The 26088-nt window shown below is 44.2% G+C and overlaps 3 protein-coding genes across 4 annotated transcripts; 1 reads left to right on the top strand and 2 right to left on the bottom strand.

Moving 5' to 3' along the window:
• Positions 1-1121: 1121 nt before the first annotated feature.
• LOC142943391 (uncharacterized) lies at positions 1122-15024 on the bottom strand. The gene is made up of 3 exons (XM_076084947.1): positions 14948-15024; positions 14695-14815; positions 1122-3727 (listed from the first exon to the last, which is right to left on the bottom strand). The coding sequence occupies exon 3, from the start codon at positions 3708-3710 to the stop codon at positions 1716-1718; it is 1995 nt and encodes a 664-aa protein (XP_075941062.1). The 5' UTR covers positions 3711-3727; positions 14695-14815; positions 14948-15024; the 3' UTR covers positions 1122-1715.
• LOC142943460 (cytosolic 5'-nucleotidase 3-like) lies at positions 14502-18982 on the top strand. Of its 2 annotated transcripts, XM_076084995.1 has the most exons (6): positions 14502-14903; positions 16642-16722; positions 17136-17234; positions 17559-17628; positions 18009-18141; positions 18238-18982. In XM_076084995.1, the coding sequence occupies exons 3-6, from the start codon at positions 17136-17138 to the stop codon at positions 18485-18487; spliced, it is 552 nt and encodes a 183-aa protein (XP_075941110.1). In that variant the 5' UTR covers positions 14502-14903; positions 16642-16722; the 3' UTR covers positions 18488-18982. The 2 variants fall into 2 exon arrangements, with proteins under 2 accessions (XP_075941110.1, XP_075941105.1); XM_076084990.1 differs by having other exon boundaries at positions 14502-16722.
• Positions 18983-19929: 947 nt separating this feature from the next.
• Positions 19930-25058, bottom strand: adsl (adenylosuccinate lyase). The gene is made up of 12 exons (XM_076084981.1): positions 24786-25058; positions 22862-23065; positions 22605-22649; positions 22348-22427; positions 22040-22211; positions 21889-21935; positions 21608-21698; positions 21117-21186; positions 20879-21026; positions 20522-20702; positions 20258-20434; positions 19930-20144 (listed from the first exon to the last, which is right to left on the bottom strand). Exons 1-12 carry the CDS (start codon positions 24927-24929, stop codon positions 20058-20060), a joined length of 1446 nt encoding a protein of 481 aa, XP_075941096.1. The 5' UTR covers positions 24930-25058; the 3' UTR covers positions 19930-20057.
• Positions 25059-26088: the final 1030 nt, after the last annotated feature.

Below are 26088 nucleotides of genomic sequence, written 5' to 3'. Positions count from 1 at the left end.
TGATTGACGGTGTATTCGTGGAGAGATTTTAAATGAGAACATGTAGAATAAAATGTTTTTGATGAAATATCACAGTTGAAGCGTTTGTCACACATGATGTGTTCAAGGACCATCGGAAAGATGACATTCTAAAATACACAAACTCATTTAATACGCTGAATCTCTTTTTTTTTTAAATTTAGGATTTGGTTTAGGATAATAAAGATTTAAATCAGCTGTTCTTAGACAAAAGTAGAAGGAGCTTCAAAGAAAAACCTCTGCTCATTGTGTCCTCCAGGTTATCGTCTCCCTCGGTTCAGTCTGACAGAAGGAGACGTGGCAGACCCCGCCTCGGCGAGGAGCCAACCCACCACGTCCTCAGAGTCTGCATGCTGGAGGATTCCCAGTCCGACGGTTGCCCAATTTTCTCATTTCCCGGTCTGAGTTGACCCGTCAAGATTGACATCATTTTGCATTTCCCGGTCTGAGCGAACCCGGTCAAGTCGTGCTGAGGCATTGTGACCCCCAACTATTGTGTTTTGCGGTCTCACTTGACCCGGACCATTCTGTTCTGTGGTCTAACATGACTCCAACCTATCCTTTCCTGCAGTCTATCGAGATCCCCTCTTGGATCAATTCCTTGGATCAATTGAAATCCCACTATCCTATTCTGCGGTCTATCTAGACCCGCACTATCCTATTCTGTGGTCCATCGAGACCCTACTCTATCCTTTGGTTAACTTGACCTCTCTTAACTCAGGTTTAACGTCAACTCATGAAATATCACCCTAACAAGTTCTACCCTTCAACTTTCTCTCATAACTAATTTTCTATTTTGCTTAGGAATTCTCTGCGGCAGTAGGTACGGTATTTATTTAATTTATTCATATAAAATAAATCTCTTTTGGATGTTTAGGTTTTATCTGACCTCAGCATCACTACCCCTTGGTTATCCTATTTCAGGATAGAGTCCAATCGCCCAAAGCTTTGCACTGTTCATATTTTATGCATGTATAATAAATTATTGTTAAATTCTAATTAACTCTCTCCGGATTGAAATAACCATAACTTGTCTGAAATTTCCTGAATGATTGTTTTATGGTTGGTTTCATCAGATAATAAAAACAAACTATCATCACATGTTTGATCTTTCTCTTCATTTATTTCAGGAAATAGATGTTAAACTGAATGCTGACCTGTAGACAAAAGTAAAAAAGACTGTTCACACTTTCCCGATGATAACTATCATTTAGGGAGTTATTATTATTATTAGTAACATTTCATCCGATTTCTAGGAAATACAAAAAGTTATGGGTCTGTAAAAAAAATGTTACAACAGTTTCAGTAACACACCAAGAAAGAAAAAACAAACCCATTGATTTTGTTTCCTTTCATACAGAAGGTCTACTGTTCCCCCTATTACACTTTTTAAATACAATCAGTTTGAATATGTATTAATTAGACATTACACTAAATGTTGCATTTTAAATACACATATTTCCCCTGATGAACAGTCTTTGGTTCCTTTTTGTTTCCATCATCACAGACCTACTGTTTGTTGTCATTGCTTTGAATGTAAATTAATTAATTAATTAATTATATAATGTTTGAAAAAAACTTCCCCTTTCTTTTCATTTACAAACAAAGAAGAAAATATAAGACAATGAAAACTGCAGTGGTCCCTACCAACATATTTAGGTAATTAATCTTTCACAAAAAAGTGAAAAGATACATTTTTATCCTGTGTGAACTCTCATGTGTTTCTTCAGACATCCCTTCTCTTTAAATCTTTTCCCACAAACATCACATCCAAATGGTTTCTCTCTTGTGTGAACACTCATGTGTGTCTTCAGAATTCCCTGCTGTGAAAATCTTTTCCCACAAACATCACATCCAAATGGTTTCTCTCCTGTGTGAACTCTCATGTGTCTCTTCAGATGTCCCTGCACTGTAAATCTTTTCCCACAAACATCACATCCAAATGGTTTATCTCCTGTGTGAACTCTCATGTGTTCCTTCAGACTTCCCTGCACTGTAAATCTTTTCCCACAAACATCACATCCAAATGGTTTCTCTCCTGTGTGAACTCTCATGTGTTTCTTCAGACTTCCCTGCATTGTAAATCTTTTCCCACAAACATCACATCCAAATGGTTTATCTCCTGTGTGAACTATCATGTGTGTCTTCAGACTTCCCTGCATTGTAAATCTGTTCCCACAAACATCACATCCAAATGGTTTCTCTCCTGTGTGAACTCTCATGTGTGTCTTCAGACTTCTCTGCATTGTAAATCTTTTCCCACAAACATCACATCCAAATGGTTTATCTCCTGTGTGAACTCTTATGTGTGTCTTCAGACTTCTCTGCATTGTAAATCTTTTCCCACAAACATCACATCCAAATGGTTTCTCTCCTGTGTGAACTCTCATGTGTGTCTTCAGACTTCCCTGCATTGTAAATCTTTTCCCACAAACATCACATCCAAATGGTTTCTCTCCTGTGTGAACTCTCATGTGTGTCTTCAGACTTCCCTGCATTGTAAATCTTTTCCCACAAACATCACATCCAAATGGTTTATCTCCTCTGTGAACTCTCATGTGTCTTTTCAGACTTCCCTGCTCTGTAAATCTTTTCCCACAAACATCACATCCAAATGGTTTCTCTCCTGTATGAACTCTCCTGTGTCTACTCAGATGTCCCTTCTCTTTAAATCTTTTCCCACAAACATCACATCCAAATGGTTTCTCTCCTGTGTGAACTCTCATGTGTGTCTTCAGACTTCCCTGCACTGTAAATCTTTTCCCACAAACATCACATCCAAATGGTTTCTCTCCTGTGTGAACTCTCATGTGTGTCTTCAGATTTCGCTTCAGTGTAAATATTTTCTCACAAACATCACATCCAAATGGTTTCTCTCCCGTTTGGACTCTTTTCTGTGAATCTACCTTTTTCTTCACTCTCAAACATTTCTTCGGAACCAAGAAGCTCAAGGACATTTTTCCATAATTACACATCATGTGTCTCTTAAGAAAGCCCTTGTAGTAAAATCTATTCCTACACTTGAAGAAGCTGAAGGATTTCTTGCAAGTGTTACAGACTACATCCTTTACAATTGTTTCCTTAAATTTCAGAGCATGTGTAGCAGAATCTGGTGCCCTGGTCTCCTTCCAATCACTGTCACTCTCCTCTGTTTCAGATCCAGAATCTAACAAAGGCTTTTGCCAATCATCATAACTGACTTCCATCTCAGAGGAGTCAGAAACCATTTCATCATTAGCATTCGGTTGTGCATGACGATCTGGATCTAGGTTCCCGGCTGGTCCTGATCCTCCACAGTCCTCTACACCAGTAGCTGAGATGCTGGCTGGAGGCTCTGCCTCTCTGTTATCCTCCTTTTGGCTATGATGAAGCTGTGAAGATTGAGGTATCTCATCGTCATCTTCAATCTTCAAAAGCACAGTATTGAATAGGAACCTGGTGACATCTGCGTCCTCCAGCTCTTTGAGGTGCTCTGCCTCCAGACTGGTCCAGAGTTCCTTTGGCTCCTCTTTTATGCGGAGGGGCTCCTGGTCCTCCTGCTCCTCTTTTATGCGGAGGGGCTCCTGGTCCTCCTGCTCCTCTTTTATGCGGAGGGGCTCCTGGTCCTCCTGCTCCTCTTTTATGCGGAGGGGCTCCTGGTCCTCCTGGTCCAGGCTGGAGCTCCACTCAGGGGGAATATCTTCTTTCATCATCAACAGCAGCTGGACATCTGCAGGGAGAACATTATGGACAACTGTGAGGTCACACTGATGTCTCTGGTATCATTACATTATATTACTGAGATCTAGTGTCACACATCATACCAATACTAAATAAGTGTCGCAATACCTTGCTCTTCACCACAACTGTCCGACACAACGCCCACACTAAACCGCCTGTCCATCTCACACTCTATTTTATCCTTACTGTAAACAAGAACTCAAGATACCGCCTACGCTTTGCGCAGTGACTCCCTCCCAAAGCTGAGGGTGCAATCCATAGTAGACCATTTATTCTTGTGCTCACAATGACAAGTTCACAACAAATCCAAAATGTCAGAGTTTTTACGTCTGACTTTTATACCTTAGTTCTCTTCTTAATAGTAATTCAGGGAAGTATAGATTCAAATCCAGCCTTAATCTCATTTTGCGCTTGGAACTCCTCTGGAATCCCTTTAGGCTGCCCTATAGCGTCTAACTGGATATGTTGGTCGGTGTTAAGTGAAATTTGTGCTCAAAACAATGTGCGGAAAAGCATAAAAACACAGATGGGACACATCCCAATCCCAGAAGGGCCGTTCAAACACTTAATCATAGACTATGTAGACATGATAAAATTAGTATATTACATTACATTACAGTCATTTAGCAGACGCTTTTATCCAAAGCGACTTACAATAAGTGTATTCAACATAGGTATTCAAGAAAACTACTAGTCACCAGAAGTCATAAGTGCATCTCCTTGTTTACACAAGCATCTAAGAGCATAAACTAGAGCAAAAGTACAGTGCAGAAACAAACTAATACAATAAGTGCAACAAACTAATACGGATACCATAAATGCTAATACAATACAATAAGTGCTAAGTGGAAGGCTCAGGGTAGTACTTCTTGAAGAGGTGAGTTTTCAGCCTGCTCCGAAAGATGAGCAGCGACTCTGCTGTCCTGACGTCAGTGGGGAGTTCATTCCACCACTGTGCGGCCAGGACAGAAAAAAAGCCATGACCGGGTCGATCGGCCGCAGGGACCTCTGAGCGACGGGGCAACCAATCGCCCCGAGGCAGCAGAGCGAGGTGGTCGGGCGGGGGTGTAGGGCTTGATCATGGTCTGTAGATAGGAAGGATCTGTTCCTTTCACTGCCCTGTAGGCTAGCACCAGAGTCTTAAACTGGAAGCGAGCTCTTACAGGGAGCCAGTGTAGAGAACGGAGAAGGGAAGTTGTGTGGGAGAACTTGGGGCGATTGAACACCAAACGAGCTGCAGCTTTCTGGACAAGCTCCAGAGGTCTGATGGCCAACGCCGGGACTCCGGCAAGTAGTGAGTTGCAGTAGTCCAGGCGGGAGATGACAAGAGCCTGGATGAGCACCTGCACCATCTCGTCAGTGAGGAAGGGGCGAATCCTCCTGATGTTGTAGGGCAGGAATCTGCAGGAGCGTGTAACCGATGCAATGTTTGCTGAGAACGACAGTTGGTCATCCAGGGTCACACCCAGATTCCTCGCAGTCCGAGTTGGCGTCACCACAGTTCATCAATGGTGATGGACAGGTCTCGGTGTGGGCAACCCTTCCCCGGGAGGAACAGTAGCTCGGTTTTGTCCAGGTTCAGCTTCAGGTGGTGTGTCGTCATCCACTTCGAGATGTCAGCCAAGCACGCAGCGATGCGTGCCTCCACTTGAGTGTCATCGGGGGGAAATTACAAGACCAGCTGGGTGTCATCGGCATAACCATGGTAAGAGAAGTTATGCGAGTGAATAACAGAACCCAGAGATGTTGTGTAGAACGAGAAGAGAAGGGGGCCCAGAACTGAACCTTGAGGAACCCCTGTAGTCAGCATGCGTGGTTCCGACACAGCCCCCCTCCATGTCACCTGGTAGGATCGACCAGTCAGGTAGGATGCAAACAGGGAGAGTGCAGAGCCTGAGACACCCATCGCCTCGAGAGTGGAGAGGAGGATCTGGTGGTTCACTGTGTCAAACGACGCAGACAGGTCCAGGAGAATCAGGACAGAGGAGAGAGCGTTAGCTCTCGCAGCATGAAGCGACTCAGTCACCGCAAGGAGGGCTGTCTCTGTCGAGTGACCCACCTTGAACCCGGACTGGTAGGGGTCCAAGAGGCTGTTCTGGTGGAGATAGGAAGACAGTTGATTAAAGACAGCACGTTCAAGTGTTTTGGATAGAAAGGGTAGAAGAGAAACCAGTCTGAAGTTCTTGACCTCAGAGGGGTCAAGTGATGGTTTCTTCAGAAGGGGAGTGACTCTAGCAGTCTTGAAAGCTGTTGGAAAGCATCCTGAAACTAGAGATGTGTTGATGAGGTGGGTGAGGAAAGGAAGGAGTTCAGTCGCAATACACTGAAGAAGAGGGGAGGGGATCGGGTCAAGGGAGCACGTGGTGGGGCGGTTAGATGCAACAAGGTTGAGGACCTCGTTGGGGGAGAGGGAAGCAAGATAGGGTAAGATGGGGTATGGGGAGGGGAGGGAGAGCTGAGGGGATAGAGCTGGAGAGGGTAGAGAGGGTGAGGGTGGACAGGGAGAGGGGGGCTGAGAGAAGGAGGATTTGATATCGTTTACCTTCTTGTCAAAGAAGTTGGCGAAATTGTCAGGGAGAAGGGAGGAAGTAGGAGGAGGGGGTGGGGGTTGGAGGAGTGAAGAGAAAGTTTCAAAGAGTTTTTTAGGATTGGAAGCAGAGGGTAGGATTTTAGAGCGGAAGAAAGCAGCTTTAGCAGTAGATAGAGAGGAGAAAAAGTGGAAAGAAGAGATTAGAAGTTAAGAAGGTCCTCCGGGAGTTTGCCTTCTCTCCATTTACGCTCAGCCTCTCTTAGGCTCCGCCTATCAGTACGAACTGAGTCCGACAGCCATGGGGCACGTGGGTTTGGCCATGCAGGCCTGGAGGTGAAGGGACAGAGGTTGTGCAAGGAAGAGGAAAGGGTGGAGAGGAGAAGGTCAGTAGCAGTATCAGGGGATATGAGAGAGAATGATCCAGGGTCAGGGAGAGCAGAGGTAACAGAAGAGGAAAGATCAGCGGGGGAGAGAGAGCAGAGGACTACGGGTAGAAACCATGTGGGTAAGTGGTGGAAGTAAGGGGGGAGAGGAGAGGGAGAGGGAGTAGGACATGAAATAGTGGTCAGATAGCTAGAGGGGAGTGACGGAGAGGTTAGCAGTAGAACAGTGTCTAGTGAAGATAAGATCCAGCTGGTTGCTGGCCTTGTGGGTAGGAGAAGAGGAGGGGTAAAGGTCAAAGGAGGAGAGGAAGGAAAGAAGAGGTTCTAACTTAGCAGTCTGGATGTTGAAGTCACCGAGCAGGATGAGTGCGGAGCCATCGTCATGGAAGTGAGAGACTAATGTGTCGAGCTCTTCCAGGAACTCACCAAGAGGGCCTGGTGGGCGATACACAACAGCAATGGTGAGTTTGACGGGATGAGTGACAGTAACAGCATGGAATTCGAAAGAGGACGGGGAGAACTGTGGAACAGAGACAAGAGAGTATTTCCATTTTGGGGAAATTAGCAGGCCAGTACCACCACCTCGCCTTACAGCTCTAGGAGTGTGAGAGAAAGAGTACATATCTGACAGAGCTGCGGGTGTGGTGGTGTTTTCTGGTGTGATCCAGGTCTCAGTTAGAGCAAGAAAGTTGAGGGAGAGCAAGGAAGCGTAGCCCGATTTGAACTCAGCTTTCGGCACAGTGCCGACTGGCAATTCCAGAGCCCCCCTGCCACCACTTGCTCGCCATGAGCTGAGAGAGTAAGATAGATGAGATTAGTGGGGTCACGGCACCTGGCAGTGGCCCAATGTCTACGTGACCACCGGGCAGAGGAACGGAGAGAAATGGGATTAAAACACATGGTAGACAATAGAAACCCCGTAAGTACACGCTCGAGAAGTCTTAGCTTGACGAAGGTAAGCTTGAAAAAGTCGCCCTGTTGCCTTTGTTCGCCCTAGCCTTTGTTTGCTTGACGCTTGGGAGCTGATGCTTCCAGCCTCCAGCAGTGCATAAGGACAGCAATCTACTGATTGCTCCTTGTCTGCCAGGAGTGCAGGCCCCTCCCTGGTAATTAGCAAAGCAATTCACCAGGTGAGACTAAGGCCCTGTCCACATTACTCCGTTTTTACTCCGTTTTTACTCCGTATTTGCTACGTTTACACTGAGCGCCCACACTACGCCGGAGTTTTGGAGCACCCTAAACGGAGGAATCTGAAAACTCCGCCGAGGTTGGAGGTGTTTGAGAACTCCGGGGTTGCGTTTGCGTGTGGACGGTCGGATACGGATGTGCTTAGAAAAAATTACGCCTACACCCGTGTTCGCTACTGGATTGGTTCTTGGCAACCATGACGTCTCCGTCCCTGATTCGTCACACTCACTATCACGTGACCCGTACCCGGAAGAAAACAAACTGGGCTACCAGCGATTCATTTCAACATGGATAACTAATTGCAAGCGTTGCTGCTAGCACAACAGCTACATGATGTTGCTGCTAACACAACAGCTAGCAGCAGTTAGCAGCTGTTGTGCAGTAAAAGTCTGCATTTCTGTGGAGGAAGCAGCTGTTATTGGAGTGATTAGCGAGCGGCGTGACCAGCATCAGCCCTATGGAGCAGCTCGTTGTTTTTAGATTCTAATGAGAAGACACGCTGCACTAACGTTTTACTTCTTCCGTTTGGTAGCCTTGAGAGACCTTAGTCTGTAAGTATGTCTTTATGAAGCATGAAAAGATGTACGTAGATATATTCTATTCGCGTGTTTAGTATAACATTTGTGTTGTATTAAATGCTAATCGCGGTTAGCATTTCTCCATTGGCGGTAATGTTAAAATTAGCTTAGCAGCTAGCTAGTCGGACATGATGTTCAGAGCTACTAGTGAGAACAGACATCAACAACACGGAGGAAACGAGTGAGAGACGTGTGTTGACCACATTGATGGACCCATAATCTAGTAAATGTTCATGTGTAAGTGTTGATGTTAAAGTAAATTTAGAGAGAGAGAGATAGACCCGCAGCGCTGTAACTATGTCTGAAAAATAAAACTTCTAAAACTTTCCACGAACTGTGTCTGTTTGAGTTTATAGAGGGAGATTTTAGAGGAAGATCTTAAGTATCAAATACAACCTTTCATTATTAAAGACTACTTTATTACTCTGTCGTATTTCTTTTTTTTAAAACTAAGCAAGCAATCCACTTCCTGTTTACACCGTCACGCGCATGCCCAGTGTACGTTAATGGTCACGTGCTGTCCGCCTTCGAAGGCTGCCGTGTGGACGCAGATCAACTCGAGAATGATGCTGAAACTCCCGTGTGGACGGAAGTTTCTATTTGACAAATCTGCATCCAAGGAGAAACGGAGTAATGTGGACAGGGCCTAAATCACAGCTAGCTCAGACAAGCAGAAACTCACAAGTAATAACAACTGAGGCAGGCCTAAGTACAGCTAAAGACAACTTTGTAAAAGCAAGCTCAAAATACTTATTCTAGATGTGTTGCTAAAGGACATATAAAATAACCAATACATTGAATACAATACAATATGCATATGGAAAGCGATACATGCCAGTGGTAATTGATCAATTCAGTCCCTAGGTGGAAGCAACTCCATCAAAAAACCTAGGAGCTGAAACTGTTGTCAAGTTTCTGACAAAGGAAGTCGTCCCACGATTTGGCATACCATCAGAAATAAGCTCAGGCTACATCCATACTACTCCGTTTCTATTTGGAAGCAGATTTGTCAAATAGAAACGATCTCCGTCCACACGGCCGTTTCAGCATAATTTTCGAATTGATCTGCATCCACACAGCAACCGTCGAAGACGGACAGCACGTGACCATTAACGTACACTGGGCATGCGCGTGACGGTGTAAACAGGAAGTGGATTGGTTGCTTAGTTTAAAAAAAATATGACAGAGTAATAAAGTAGTCTTTAATAATGAAAGGTTGTATTTGATACTTAAGATCTTCCTCTAAAATAGTCCTCTATAAACTCAAACAGACAGTTCGTGGAAAGTTTTAGAAGTTTTATTTTTCAGACTCAGTTACAGCGCTGCGGGTCTTTCTCCATCTCTCTCTCTCACATCAAATTTACTTTAAAATCAACACTTACACGTAAACGTTTACTAGATTATGGTCCATAAATGTTGTCAACACACGTCTCTCACTCTATTCTGCTCCTGCTTCGTGCAGGAAAGCTTAGCAAATCGCTAACAGTAGATCCGTGAAATAAAGACCATGGAATCCGTAGAAGAGTTTCAAGACTATAGTGTGAATCTTTCTTATTTGTAAAACTGTGGAAACACAATATGAAATATGGCTTTCCAAACTGTCCATATACACATACATGAAGACAAAACAACAATCCAGGATATAGCCATCATGTAACATGTCCGCCTAGCTTGCTTCTAAGCAAATTTTAACATTACCGCCAATGGAGAAATGCTAACCGCGATTAGCATTTAATACAACACCAATGTTATACTAAAAGAGCGAATAGAATATATCTACGTACATCTTGTCATGCTTCATAAAGACATACTTACAGACTAAGGTCTCTCAAGGCTACCAAACGGAAGAAGTAAAACGTTAGTGCAGCGTGTCTTCTCATTAGAATCTAAAAACAACGAGGCACTAACTAGAGAGGAGGGATAAATACGAGCATGAAAATGCAATGACATTCTACCACGCAGAAATGTGGGGGCAGAACACACTTGTTTCCTCGGTGTTGTCTGCTCTCACTCGTAGCTCTGAATAGCTGCTAACTGTGGCTTCAGACGGCGCTCCGCTCAGTTTGTTTTCTTCCGGGTACGGGTCACGTGATAGTGAGTGTGACGAATCAGGGAAGGAGACGTCATGGCTGCTAAGAACCAATCCAGTAGCGAACACGGGTGTGGGCTTCATTTTTTCTAAACACATCAGTTTCCGACCGTCCACACTCAAACGCAACCCCGGAGTTTTCAAACACCTCCAATCTCGGGGGTGTTTTCAAACTCCTCCGTTTAGGGTGCTCCAAAACTCCGGCGTAGTGTGGCTGCTCAGTGTAAACGTAGCAAAACATGTGTGTTTCCAAACGTAAGCAGAGTAATGTGGACATGGCCTCAGATAATGGTTCAGCATTTGTGCAGAAAGTAGCCACAGGGATTTTACAACAGTTGACAATCAAACGGAGGTTGGGGGCCGTGTACCACCCACAAAGTCAAGGTTTAGTGGAACTGATTAACGCAACGTTAAAGGCGAAGTTGAATAAGACCTGTGTAAGCACGAAGCTAAACTGGGTGGATGCTTTGCCACTTGTGCTAATGAGTTATTGCATGCAAACTCACAGGAGCATGCACCTAACCCTGCATGAAATGCTAACAGGTAGACCTGTGCCCGCACCTCAACTTGGAGGCCCCTACAAAGAACCCCCACTTGAGCAGCTGCAAATAGAGTTAAAGGACTATATTGAGCAATTAACTGCCATACATAGATCCATCTACTTGCAGGAGAAGGGAAAAGAGCCAGGCTCCGACCAGAAGCCCGAGAAACCAGTGATACCAGGGGACCAGGTGTCTGTTAAAGTCTTCCAATGAAAGTGGCACGAGCCAAGGCGGGAAGGTACCTATAGAGTGGTGCGAGCAATGCCAACAGCGGTCCAGGTCGAAAGAAGTACAACGTGGTATCACTTGAGCCATTGCACGAAAGTCCAAGACAAAACCAAGGGCAGTACGAAGTCAGAAGAAAATGACAAACAAGGTAAGCCTGGAACATGTATTGAAACTAATGGGCGTTCTGATATGGATGCTGTTAGGAAGCGTGGGGCAGGAGAGACTGATGGTGGTGAAACCTGTGACACCACAGAGGATGCAGGTCAGCGCCCAGACGGGGACTCAGCCATCCTGGAGGAGAGCCAGAAACCCTGAATCAGATGAGTACGACGCAACCACACATATTCTAACCCATGCTAGACCAGGACCTATGCCAGCATTGCCATTTAAGTTCAAACCGGCCTATCCAGGGTTCATACAGTTGCACGCTAATACACGTAGAAAGAGACGACGATGGAGAAAAACAGTATAAAGTAGAAGTGTCAAAACTGTGCAGGCATAGTAAAGGTAAGCAAGCGATAAAGTGGGGATTGGACCAGTGTTTAATTACCATAACGGCAGGAGATCAGCTTGATGTTGAGGTCAGAACGAGCCGACTGTGGAACCCAAATCATGTCTATTCTGTACATGTGGAAATAAAAAACAATGACACTTCACAAGGAGTCCGAATGACTTATGAACTAGTACGAGTGGATAATGGTGATCCTAAACCCATGATAATACTAGCGTATGAATTGGTAAACAACAACATAAAGTTGCGCATCCCATATCAAGGGGACAGTTAACTTAGCGAAAAGAGAAATCCATGTATTAGAGATGATAGAGGGTGAAGCGAAGCAGAATGAGCTGTGTGGGTGGAGTATTAATAATGTCAGCGGTGTGTCAGCATGGAAAACTGTTGAGTGTGGGTGGCACCGAAGACATCTGGATGGGTGATGGAACTGAAAGACGAGATAATCCAACCCAACAGAACATATGCACTCAAATGTATAGCCGTAAACAGTAAAGGGGGACGTGTGACTAGTGTCTCTGGGATGATAATAAACCAAGAGTTGAGCGGCAGGGTTACCATACAACTTACCTCAGCGGCCCCAGCAGTTACAACGGTAAGAGATAACAATCATAATAGAGCCGTTACTCCGACAACATAACTATGACCGTTCCCACTCTCCATTTGTTAAGTGAACAAACAACAGGCACAACCGACAGTTATTGGATGTGTGGGGAAAATATTTTACTGAATATTCTGCCGCCAAGATGGGTTGGGCTTTGCGCATTGGTTCTGATGAGGTTACCGGTAGTGGTGCTATATGAGGGGGTGAGTGATGGGCGAAGCGTCCGATGGGAGGCGTAGGTAAAGAAGACAATACACGGCGGACCAACATCTCCAGTTAGACCAGGCATGGACAAACTACGGCCCGCGGGCCATATACGGCCCGTTGGGCTTAGGAATCCGGCCCGTCAAATATTGGTACAAAATTGTCCGAACTATAATAAAGACTAGGGCTGGGCGGTATACCGGTTTTAATTTCCCGTATGATATGAATTCTTCACACACCATCATACCGGTGCATAGCCGAAAACAACTGCAGTCTGTCTTCAACAGGCAGCTAAATGTATGTTTTGCCGCTATGAGCGCTATGGTCGGAGCTCGTTCTCTTATATGTATTGAGAGAGACCCCTAGTCATGGTCATAACTTTATAACACAACAATTAATAACCCACAACTAATGCTCTTTAACAGAGCAAAACACCACAGCACACAACAGTCTGTGACACATAAACAATTTGTAATAATTGTACATTTATAAAATTTCACCGCTGAACTGCATGCTGGGTACAGCTCACTCGCGAGCCTGCTTGCTAGCACAACAGTCTGCTAACAGCTGGGAGAGGCTCCGTCGCTCCAGTAACGTTACATTAAAGAACAGAACAGAGCGATGCAGGATGAACAAAGACAGACCGGAGATGCACAGATAGAGTTTGACACATATGCAAAGCTGATTACCGTGTAATATGCGTGGTATTTGTTATAAATGTACGTTGGTGCATAGAGGGTGATAAGAAGCTGTACTTGGAGGGGCTTAGGACCCAGGGGAATGTAGGTGAAGGAAACAGAAAGAGACGCCACACAAACAGCTGTTCACTGCTCCTCACGATCCTGTAGACCAGTGATTCTCAACTGGTGGTTCATCGCGGACCCGTTTTCAGTGGGTCGCGGGCCTTTGCTTTATGCAGTGGAGTCATTCACGCTCCTTTCCAGCATTTACGGCACTTGTTCAGCGGTGCAGGAAAAACACTGACCAATGCGTTGTAAATCACGTCACGTGATGCAGTTTAGCCAACAAAATAAGGGCATTCTGATACGTTTCCTGACGCCAGTGAGATGCACCCACACCGTGACACAGGGGGGAGAGACAAGGAAAGACATTACAGAGCTCTGATAGTGTTAGATGTGAAAGTCATAAATCTGCACGAGCCCTTCAAAGAATCAAATTGCTAAAAAGACCACAGTCATTAACCGTTACACTAAAAACACTGTGTCAAAAATGTCTGCTTAATAAGTAAGTGCACGATAAAATATGCATTAATGCGATAAAAAAAAAAAACGTGTAAGATCCCAGTTAACTGATGAACACCTCAGATCTGTTCTGAGAATTGCCACAACCAAACTGACACCAAACGTTGATGCACTGGCTAAAAAGGGTGACCAACAACACTGTTCCCGCTGAAATTAAATGTAAGTTCTCTTTACTTTTTAGGTCACGGCTTTTACTTGTAATTTATATTAGTTCACACAAACACTATCCATTCATCTGCTACTGGCCCGGCCCGTCTGTCAAATTTTAAAACTCAATGTGGCCCCCGAGCCAAAAGGTTTGCCCACCCCTGAGTTAGACGCTATAGGGCAGCCTAGAGGGATTCCAGAGGAGTTCCAAGCACGAAATGAGATTAAGGCTGGATTTGAATCTATACTGCCCTGAACTACTATTAATTATTTAGTTAGTTAATTTAATATTATTCTATTTTAATGTATATATTGTGCCTTTTTTTATTTTAATATTATTTTTTACTCTAATTGCTTACCTGTATCATAAATGCTGCTTTAGCGAAAACAATTCCCCTTTTGTGATTAATAAAGTGTCTGTCTGTCTTAATAAAGTGTCTATCTGTCTTAATTCACTTTTCAGATGAAGTCTTCCCCTTTGTTTTTGTTTCTTGTCGGACATAATTTAAAGCCGCACCGCTCTACAACCCGAAACTACATCTTCCGTTGTTGTTGTGCGTGAAATCACACCAGTGTGTGTGTGGGACACATTTAAAATATGTTTTACTGGATGAAGAGGAGCAGCGATTCCGAGACGCTCGACATGTCTAAAGCCGAGATTCTGAGAGGAATCGTTACCGAGAAACTCACCACGGCCGCGCAGGACATCTTGGCGGTGGAGGAGAGGACCGTGGCCGGCTACGAGGAGGAGGCGTCGGGCTTCAGGCGGGAGATCGACCGGCAGAAGAAGCAGCTGGAGGTCCTCCTGGAGCTGGAGGACATCAAATAAAACGCTTTCACACTTTGTGATGATGTGGTTCACAACTCGGAACACACAAAGTTTAACTAAGTTGAAAAATGTAAGCCCGTTTTCCACTAATCAATGTGCTAATAGTGATGTGACCTTTCGTGTCGAGTAAATTAATCCAGGAAGGTTTTTATGAGGCGTGTATCGAGGCTTGTGTTGATGACGTATATGGTGACGTTCGAAGCCTCACGAGCCGGCCGTACCACGTGACTGATTCGAGAAATGGTTCACGGGTCTGGCCTACCATTCGAAATATAAGGGGCAATGGATCCCCTCACATTTTGTGTACTTCTGACTTTATTGCGCGTTTGTTTACTGCGGTCAAGTGGTCCGTCATCTGCAGAACGTTGGTCACGTCAGCCGGTGTTTGAAATGTACATCAAATTTTCTCAAAAACTGTACAGTAATATTTTATGACAATATTCATGTAGATAGAGAGGGTGGTCATAAACAAGAATCCATTGAAATATTGACATAACCTCTTAAGGATTCATTTTTATAAAATGTCAAATATAGGGAAATGATGAATATCAAAATGTCATTTGAGCTACAAATAGCTTAAATTACATCTAATTTTCTCAAAAAATTTATAGTAATATTACATTACATTTGACATGGAGATACATGGGGTCATCATGAACATAACTCCAACGGAAATTTGATCTAACCATTGAAGGAAATGTTTTTTTTAGAGATCAAAGATTATTAGCAGGTAATATTATAATTTTCGAACCCTTTTTCAATTAAAGATTATACAGCAGTGTAATTTCAGATTTTATTATTGTTATATTTCACTTAATGTACAAAATGACGTTGTTTTTGACTTGTTATATCAAATTGGACAAATTATTGATGAAATATAGTCTATTTCCGGGCTTTTTGGGCTATCCAAGCACCCGTACCGTAGCACCACGAATAGACGGGCATTACATTTCAAGTGCCGGCTGACGTGACCGAGGTTGCGCGGATGACGGACCACATGACCGCAGTCATTGACTGCAATCTATTCTCTGTACCCCAGCTTCATCTGTGCCCTGTGAAAGGGTGTTTTCTAAAGCAGGTGAAATAATCAACAACAAAAAAAGAAACCTAGTAACATAAGGAGAGTCACAAACCAAGCAACACAAGCACTTTCGCCCGTGGCTCAATGGGTAGAGAGGGTTGTCCGGTAAACGCAAGGTCGGTAGTTCAAGATTTGGCTGCTACATGTCCTGTGCCGAAGTGTACCCGAGCAAGACACTGAACCCCCCGGGCGCTTCTCAGCAGCCCGCTGCTCCCAATATGCTATGGATGGGCTGAATGCAGAAGTCACAGTTCGTATAATGTACATGACAATAAAATCCGAATTTTAACTTTTTTTTTTTTTTTTACTTTTCACATCACAACCCTCTCCCCAATTTGTTTCCACTTTTCCTTTTCACCCCGCCATTGTATCATAAAGACAGACACCATAATAATAAGTTCATACGTTATGTATCACGCATCACAAACACCATTCATTCATTTATTCAATTCAATGCTTCACACACCAAAGCCATGGTGTCATTTTAATCACTCTGCCTGTTTTATATTTATTGTCCACTTGATGGCACAGTAGAGCAAATGAAGCACCATGAAGCTTCGGCCCATGAGTGAACCAATTGGATGGAAAGCTTCAATGCTTCATGAAGCTTCATCTCGCCATCACTATGTGCTAATACGGTGAAATACCTTCGCGGGACCTTCGTGTGTTTCCGTTCATTTTTAAATGTGTGTCTCACTCTCTTTTACTTTCGGTTGAAAACACGAAGCCCTGGTTCCGGATGAGGAAGGTCACGAGGTGGTTGTTCTGAGTGAGGAGGAGGAGGAAGGGGAGGAGTCATGGCAGTCACGTGAGTTACTTTATGAAAGTATGAGTGAAACTATGAAAACATAAATAATATATAATGTTCCTTCACCAGTGATGGAGGAAGTATTCAGGTCCTTTACTGCAGTAAATGTACAAATACCACATTATAAAGTAAAAGTACTAGTACCACATAGGGGTGGGGGAAAAAATCGATACAGCATAGTATCGCGATATTTTGCATGGCGATATTGTATCGATACACGGAAGCCAAGTATCGATCTTTTATTATATAAACTATAAACCTTTTGGTACTAGAAAAATAAAATCAATTGCTTTTTCAGTCCACTAGATGGTGCTGAGTTGTTTTCTGGTGAGGTCAGCAGAGGTCCGTCTGGTTTCATGCTGCTGGTTTCCTCCCTCCTTTTAACAACCTTTCCTCTCCTCTCCCCTGTCCAGATGCCTCAGTTCGAGAAGTCGACGGTCCACATGAGGGACCCTGAGAGGGTGGAGCAGATCATCTGTGGCCTCATCAAAGGAGGAGCCTCCAAACTACAGGTAGGACACCCAAGTCCTGTTTTGGGGAACCGGCGCCACCCGGTGGTACTGAAGCTCCCAAGTCTTTAGCAACTGGGAAACCACTTTGAATGGATTCAGTCCTTTTCAGGCTCCGATTGTTTATTATCTGGAACATGCACTCGCTTCGTGTTTTTACATGTCGAGATGCAACAGAAGATGAAAGTCCAGCATCCAGGTTTGTGTGGTGTTTTAGGTCACTCGCTCCGTTCTGTTTCCCCACATTGAGGTCCTTTTGTTTCTTCCAGTGTCTGTTGTGTCCGATTCACGAACTCCTCCGGTTGTGGTAAACAAAATGTTTTGCAGATCATCACAGACTTCGACATGACGTTAAGCAAGTTCGCCGTCAACGGCAAACACTGTCCGAAGTGCCACAGTAAGTGCAACCAGAAAATGGGACGTTTATGAGGCCTGTTTCGCTCGGGACTCGTATTACCTGAGGTAATCTAGTCATTTGTAATCATTTCGGAGGTCGTTACGCAGAGCCATGACATCATATTAGGGGTATGACTTAAAATCGAGACTTCACTTATCCCGTTCGATTGCCCCGCAGGAAACACAAAGGGAGTGGTTTCTAAATCACACGACGTCGCCTAGTAATACTAATCCCGTCATAAATGTCTTCAAAGTCACCTATCGGTGTTTATTTTTGTGACCACACCTTTTGTGAATCTTGATTTTAAAAAAGTCCCTATTTCAATGTGGTTTTCTTGCTCGTTTGAAACCTGTATTATAACGTTGTCATTCTTTGTGCAGACATCATCGATAACTGCAAGCTGGTGACGGAGGAGTGCAGGACGAAGCTGCTGCACCTGAAGAACAAATCTTATCCCATCGAGGTCGACCCTCATCTCACCATTGAGGAGAAATGCCCGTTCATGGTGGAGTGGTAAGAAAAATAAAGAAATAATTCTGCTCACGACCAGCAGCACACTCTTCTTTCCACACGGTTTTACACCGAAATACGTGTTGTGTTTGTTTGCAGGTATTTCAAGTCCCACACGTTACTCGTGGAGCAGCGGCTAGAGAAAGACAAGCTGGCCGAGGTGGTGAGAGAGTCTGACGCTGCCCTCGGGTGTGTGTTCCTCAACGCTTTCCTGGTCTGCAGTTTACTGTTGCATTGTGGGTATTTAGCTGACGGTGACGTAGAAAGGCCACGACTGAGTGAGGAGGTATGGGCTGTTTTGTACTCCAAAGACAAAATGCTGTACGATGTGTTTGTGTCTTTAATGTGATCATTTAAACACTCATTTATTCATGTTTTCTGATGCGGTTTAATATTTGTTTGGGTATTGTTTGCAAAAATAGAAGAAAAATAACCGGTCGTTATTTGGATTTACGATCCATTCATGAACAAAATGCTACATGTTTGTATCTATAAGTTCAACTCTTTAATTAAGTATGCCAATAAAGAGCTATAAATGACACATTACAAATTGAACTTTATGTATCTCCTACGCTTCTGTAGCAGTCAAACGTATAGTGTAACAACTTGCTACTGATACAAATATATCTCTATATATATATATATATATATATAGTATATCAATGAAACGGGGAATAATGTCATGCTGTATATGTGGCCGTTATGGAAATGTATATTGTTTTATTGCATTTTGGAGGGATCTCCATGAGCATGGACGGGTGTGTTGTATTTTTATAAGCAGTTTGCTTTTGCTCTTTTTCTTTGATGGTGTGATTTGAAAATACAATAAAATGTAATTTTGGGAGCCGTGACTCTGGAACACAGACTGGACCGAAATCTGAACAAAAAAGAGCTCTGAAAGCTTTAAAATAATACAATAATTATATATTCATTACATCATGATAAAGACAGTGTGGGATTAATGTGAGGGATGCAGCTGTAAAGTGTTGAACATGTGCTGATAGAGTGGAGGAAGTTCAGTGTGCAAAGAGAGAGACTGAAGGGCAGAGTGGTAGATACAGGAAGTAGTGGAGCATCAAAGGACTGTTAGAGATAGGGGACAAACAAGTTCAGTTGAAAGGGCTTCATGTACATTTATGAATGGAACGGGTTTAATATCCAGAATAATACATTTTATTTATATAGCGCTTTTCATAAAACTCAAAGACACTTTACATTAAAATCATCATATATAAAAGCAATACACTAAAAACATAAAATACACAATAGTGAATATAACTTCTATATGAAGTATTTTCTTTATTAATAATAACCGTATTATTGTTTTTAAATGACAATTATCATAAAGTCATGATGTTACAGTAGGTGGAGGTATGCACCTTAAACGTTGGTTTGTAGTCCGCCAATAAACTGAAGAAGAAGAAGACGTCATCAGTCCTTCATCCAATCAGTGGACTGGGCGCCGTATTAGTCCCCACCCCCCAGAGATACCGTCAACAGGAAGTTAAAAAGAGGAAAGTGACAGATGAACACAGCCCGCTGCTCCACTAAAAGGTAAACTTGTCATAGCTTATCAGCTAACGCGAGTTAAGTGACAGTTTGAACATTTTGGGACCTTTTTAGGGAGTTTGTTTGTCAATAGAAACATTACTCACATCATTTATGACCACAATATCATTAATCACCGTCTGTTTGAGTTATATTTAATTTTTTTTAAAGTATGATTTTGAGTATATCACATCTTTTTTTTAACCATTTAAAATGCAGCAGGCAGAAATGAAAACCCCACGATTAAGATGATTCATCCAGCGATTGTTCTTTATTGAGGTGGAGCGTTCAGCATGGCCACACACCATGATGAAGTCTCCTTTTCTCGGCTTGTGTGCGAGTCATCGTATCAGTGCGTGTTTGTGTGTGTATCAGAGCTCAAGCTCGATCTTGACATCCATCTTAGCCCTGTACGGCTCCAGCATGGGGCGTACTTCTTCAGACAGGAACCTGGTCACCTGGACGAGAGGACACATTACACCTCATTAGTGTACAGATACTCCTGTAATGCCAGAGGAGCGGTCAGGATGGCAGCTAGAGTAAAGACGAAGGGGGGCGGCTCATGTCGTACCTGCTGGGGAGCGCGGCCGATAAAGGTCTTGGGGTCCAGTATGGTGTCCAGCTGCCCCAGGACGGGGGCGAAGTAAGGGTCTCGCTGGACTCTGGCCAGCAGGTCGTTATCACCACCCTCCTGCTTGACCACGGCTGCTGCCTCCTGGGACAGAACACGAATCTTCTCGTGGCAGTCCTGAAGCATGTAGACAGATGATATTTAAAGCGCTAAAGTTTATCACATGAAGGATTACAAACTTACTGAAACTATAAAAAAAAATACCTGTCTGTTTCCTCCAGCCTTCACCATGGCCATAATGATGTTCTCTGTGGCCATGAAAGGCAGCTCGTGGCGGATGTGTCTCTCGATGACTTTGGGGTAGACCACCAGTCCCTCTGTGATGTTCTGCAGGGTGCTGAGGATGATGTCAGCTGTCAGGAAGGACTCAGGCAGGGAGATCCTCCTGCACACGAGCGAGGGGGTGAGATGAGTAAATATGTAGAGGAGGCAAGAGAGAGAAGCCTCTGAATGATCCAGGACCAAATCAGAGATACCTTTCCCCGATTCAGTAACACTGTGGGTTGCCACATAAGCATATCAGTATATATCTCAGTGCATAAGTGTGTCTGGGGTGTCGACCTGTTGGCGCTGTCGTCCAGCGTCCTCTCCAGCCACTGGACCGACGCGGTCTGCAGCGGGTCGGCCAACAGCGCCACCAGGTGTCGGGCCAAGCTGCAGCAACGCTCTGCGCGCATGGGGTTCCTCTTGTAGGGCATGGCGCTGGAGCCTGGAGGAGGAGGAGGGAGACATGTTGACTGCATTACAGGACAATGCGCGAGAATGTGACCGGTGTGAGGCGAGTAATGAGCGACTGTACCAATCTGGTCTTTCTCAAAAGGCTCCTCGATCTCCTTCAGGTTGGCGAGCAGGCGGATGTCTGTACAGATCTGCAACAGATAGACGGATGGAGGATGAGACGCACCGATACTAATATCGGTCAGATACGGATTGAAATCTGGAATCGGTTGTTGGTGACAATGGGCCAATCTGGTATCAGACACTATCGTTTTAATAAAGATCAATTCAGCACATCCATATCTATGTATTCTTCATGTTGCCTTACACATTAAAAGTTGATCCCAGTCACTTCCACACAGCTTTTTGATTAAACACTGGTATCGGATCATTTCTCCAAAGCCCAGGTATCGGTATTGAGACTAAAAAAAGTCTGCTCGGCGCATCCCTCATGTCAAATTCATACTAAGTTAGGTAGAAAAGAGCAAGTCTATAAGAGTGCATGCAGATTTCAGTTAATCACCACTAGATGGCCACATTTCTCTACATGTCTCTCCGGATCCTGCAGCTTACCTTGTGAACAGTAGCTCCCAAACTGGCCAGGCTGGACAGACAGTCCACGTCCACCTTACGGCTGTAAGTCTGTCCCGTTACCAGGTAGGCTCTGTGAAGCACGGGAACAACACCATCAGGGCTCATAACGCATAACACCAACCATATTTACACAATGACTGTATGTCATATCCATGTCTGCTGGTCTTGTGTCATAATAATCACATCCCTGAGAGAACAGAAAGGACTCAATATTAGAGGCGGGGGATTGTAAATGTATTTTATTTTACTAGAGAACTTACTTTTTGAAGCCAGCCATCTCTGTCACCATTCTGTCAAGATCTTCCACCTGATGAAGGAAAATATTACATTTATAATCCATCACAAAAAAAACGTTTTCTGAATTATAAATCTTCCATCATTGTCCACATGCGATTCAGTGACGATGTATACCTTGTCATGGTCGCCCTGAAAAAGCTGCAGGAAGCTGGCCTGGGTGCCGGTGGTCCCCTTGACTCCCCGGAAACGCAGGTCGTCGCGGGGTCGCTGCAGGTTCCGCATGTCCATGGCCAAGTCCTGCAGCCAGAGACACGCTCGCTTTCCTACCGTGGTCAGCTGGGCAGGCCTGCAGGCAGAGGAAGAAGAGGAGGAAGAGGAGGAAGGAGATATGTAAACGCTGCGTGTTCTTGCTCAGAGAAATTACAGCCAAGGGACAACATTGCAAACGGGACACGTCTGACGGGTCGACCCGAGAGACTCACTGGTAGTGTGTGAAGCCGAGCGTGGGGAGGTCAGCGTATTTCTCTGCAAAGTTTGCCAGTCTGTCAATGACTCTGGCCAGCTGTGGAGAAAAAGGGTTTTAGTGTCGAATTATTGCGTAACACACTGATGTTACTCAGGCCCTTTACTGCGGTGATTATTTCTACATTGTTGACTTGTTACTGAACAGCTGAGGCTTATCACAATTAGATGCACAACTGAATGTGTGTGTGTTTTCTGGCAAACAGCTGAGCCTCACCTTAGGCAAGAGAATGTCAAACCCATCACGCAGCATAATCAGATCCTAAGGAGGAAACACAGAACCACTTAGGGAACAAAAGAACTACTCGCTTAATCCCAATGCAGTGCTATATTTTATATATGGGAATTTTCTTTTTTTCAAGGCCACATAGCAACTGATCCTTGTTGAAGTTGTTTCATCATTACGAGATCAGTGGGAGAGAAAATAGGAGATTGTTACACGTAATCGATGGAAAAGCAGTGCATCATAATTACAGTATTGTCTCCCACGTAGCAGGAGGTGGCACCGAGGTGGATGATAGGGGCGGCAGCGGGGCAGCAGTGTGCGAAGGTGTGGACGTGGGCCATGACGTCGTGCCTGAGCTTACGCTCCTCCTCGGCCGCCATGGCGAAGTCAATGTCCAATTCGTGGCTCTCCATCTCCAGAATCTGGGCGTCCGTGATGGGAAGACCCAAAGCCTGAAGGAGGAGAACGAGGGAGACGAGGGAAACACAGACACGGTGAAAAAAAGGAGGACTTTGCTATCTATCTATCTATTTAGAGAATGGAATATATTAGCCCTGTTACTTAAATTTATTTTCTCATTATTTTAAGATATATAAAAAAAAAAAAAGATCATGTCACTTTAAGATGTTTGAACAGGAGACAGATGTTATTTTCTACAGTCTTGACAGGCATGTGCTGTCCTCGTGAGATCCTGATTAGATTAGATTGAAAGGGGGGGGGGTGTTTCACTAGTGATTGAATCGTCATGTGATGGGACTACAGAATGGGTTTATTGAGAAATTGAGCCCAAACCCCTGAAAGTACCTCTTTCCCTCTATGTTACAACTTCAAACCCTGCCAGGTCAAAAGCAAACAGTGAGCCAGCATAACAAAATGACAAAAACACGACAAAAAGGCTGCGGCGGTTAGGCTGTTGGACTATGAACATGCAGCCCCCCTCGGGGAGGCGGTCTCCTGTTACTGTGACATTCACTGCATGCTATTTTCACTCACAGGCCACACAGCGGCAGCCACAGGCCTCGCTAACTCTGCACAGGCAAAACTGTGGCAAAGCTAAACGCCCTGAAGAGCATCTCAAAAACACTGATCAGTCCTAATTAGTGAGTGGTCATGTGAGGTGATGCATGCGAGAGAGGGTCTGTCACCAGTTAACCCCTCCCTCATCCTCCCTCATCCTCCCTTTTTGATATGACAAACGCAGAATTCACTCTGAGGAATTATAAGCTCGGCAGAGTTAGTGTTTGAGTATTTGTGATGCCCACAGAATTATGTTAATATGCATTTTCAAATCACCAGCATATAACGGTTGGTTAAATTCACCTTGGGTCTTTTGGATAAACCTTGATTGCCGACGTGCTAAACATGAGCTGAGGGACCTTAAAGGGGATCACATGCGCTGTCTGGTTTGGGAGCTAAATGTCGAGATGTTTTTCGGCGGGTACTTTCTAATAAGCCCTGACGCCATCAGTACAGACTCACTCTGTGATACCAAGCATTGTTCAAACCCACGTTCATTTATTCTACATTTTGAAAAGACAACAAGTTCCCAAAGAATCCAAATGTATTCAGAGTATTGGGTTTGAGTGTGCAAATGTACTGATGATGTACCTATATATTCTAGGTGTGATACTTTATACTGTGACAGTGAGGGACTTTCTGTCTCTGGTTATCAAAGTAAAGAACACAGGCACAGTATTTGGTGTCCTGGAATACAAAGGTATGTTTGCATCTGTAACTGATCGTTCTATTTTAATAACAAAATTTAACTTTCATTTGTTAAAATGCATTAATAAAAAAGGAAATTTGAATTATGTCTATAAATCAGATTAAACAATATATTTATTTACACGTGGTTTCTGTGTAAATCAAACCTAATAAAATTGAAAAGACTTGAATTATGATAAATGATTCCCCTCGGTTTGTTATTCTTCTTATTGTATGCTACATGGAGTACACACAACTCTGCTTGGCTCAGGACCTGACAACCCCGCAGGGAGCTCTTAAAGAGGGGGGGGAGTCCTCAAAACTATATTTAGGGGAGGGAACTTGATAGGGTTCTCTGAAGGTCGCACACTTAAGTTCATAAAGCATGAAGAATAGTGCATATATACACAACCCGCTTGCACGGACGCAGGTTACGGTTGCTATTCTGCAAGCTACAATGTGTCAAACCTTCTCAGCCTTGGCCAGGTAGATCCACAGCTTCCTCCAGGTTGTGAACTTCTTCCTGTCACTGAAGTTGTAGGCCATTTCCTTGCTGGCATACCTCGACACCAGCGGGGAACGGTACTTCATGAACTCGTCAGCTTCCTCCATGTTTGTGAGACGACTTGGTTTTCGCTAAAAACACAAAAGTCTGCCCCGCAACTTCACCTACACACGCTAGCTTCCGCAAGTAGCCGCGCCGCCTTCGGAGCTTGTAGCATCACATGGACGGGGAGGAGCGTTTCTTTTACGACAGTACGAGTCGGCGTACGGCGTGAGGTCTGCGTGCGGCACTTGTCACGGGGAGGCTCGACTGAGGTCATCGCCTAATTGCTCTTCAATTGTTTTTGTTTAAAACAGCTGCGACGGAACAGAGTAAAAAAAAAAAAAAAAAAACGTGTGCAAGTAACGTTACGTCAGCACCCGTTACAAAATGTATCATCATGGTTATTACTGTCTTATAACTACATACAACTAATGGTTTTTTTTAACCGTCTTTTCTACACCATTTCGCGTGGGTCCGTGAATGTATCTCGCAATGTAGCGTGCATAATTAAGCTGTTAAGGAGCCAAGCATGAGCTCATTCATTTAATTTATCAGAGCATCCTTCAGAAATGACTCATACTAAGGTGCATTGAATTCAAAGCAATTAGATAACGGTCTTACAGTCATCTGCTATTTATGGGAGCTTTCATGTATTATGTAAGGTTGCATGTCTTATACATCAATATTTAAATGTATTCATGCAGCATACATCCCCTCCCTGCCTCGCAGTGTTTCTACATCTGCGGGCATCATATAAATAGTTGTGTTTGTGCATGATGCAGCAGCTGGGGAATACATCCAGCTGTAAACAGAGAACAGAGTGCTCCCTCTCTCCCTTTCTCTCTCTCTCTCTCTTTATCCCTCTCTCTCCTTTTCTCTGTCTCTCTCTCTCTCTTAATCCCTCTCTCTCTCCTTTTCTCTCTCTCTCTGTCTATCCATCTTTCTATCTGTCCTCCTGACTGCAGTCTGCATACAGTGCCACGCTGCTGCTGCTGCTGCTGCTGCTGTGTGATACGAGCAAGTGGGAGGAACAGCTTCCTCTGTTTTTGCCTGAAAAAATGACGAGACATCTTTGTGGAGCTGCTGCTGCAGGGGTGGATTTGGCTTCCTGTGTCCTGCATTGCACAATCTGTCCCCTCTCCTTGGACAGATAAATAAGACAAAAGACGGAGCGGGGAGAGAAGCTACAGAGGGAAGGACGGTAAAGAGCCATAGTGGGGTGAG

The sequence above is a fragment of the Anarhichas minor genome, unplaced genomic scaffold (genome assembly GCF_050575085.1).
Source record: "Anarhichas minor isolate MPS153535 unplaced genomic scaffold, ASM5057508v1 ptg000007l, whole genome shotgun sequence".
Taxonomy (NCBI): domain Eukaryota; kingdom Metazoa; phylum Chordata; class Actinopteri; order Perciformes; family Anarhichadidae; genus Anarhichas; species Anarhichas minor.
This window is presented reverse-complemented; position numbering and strand designations above follow the sequence as displayed.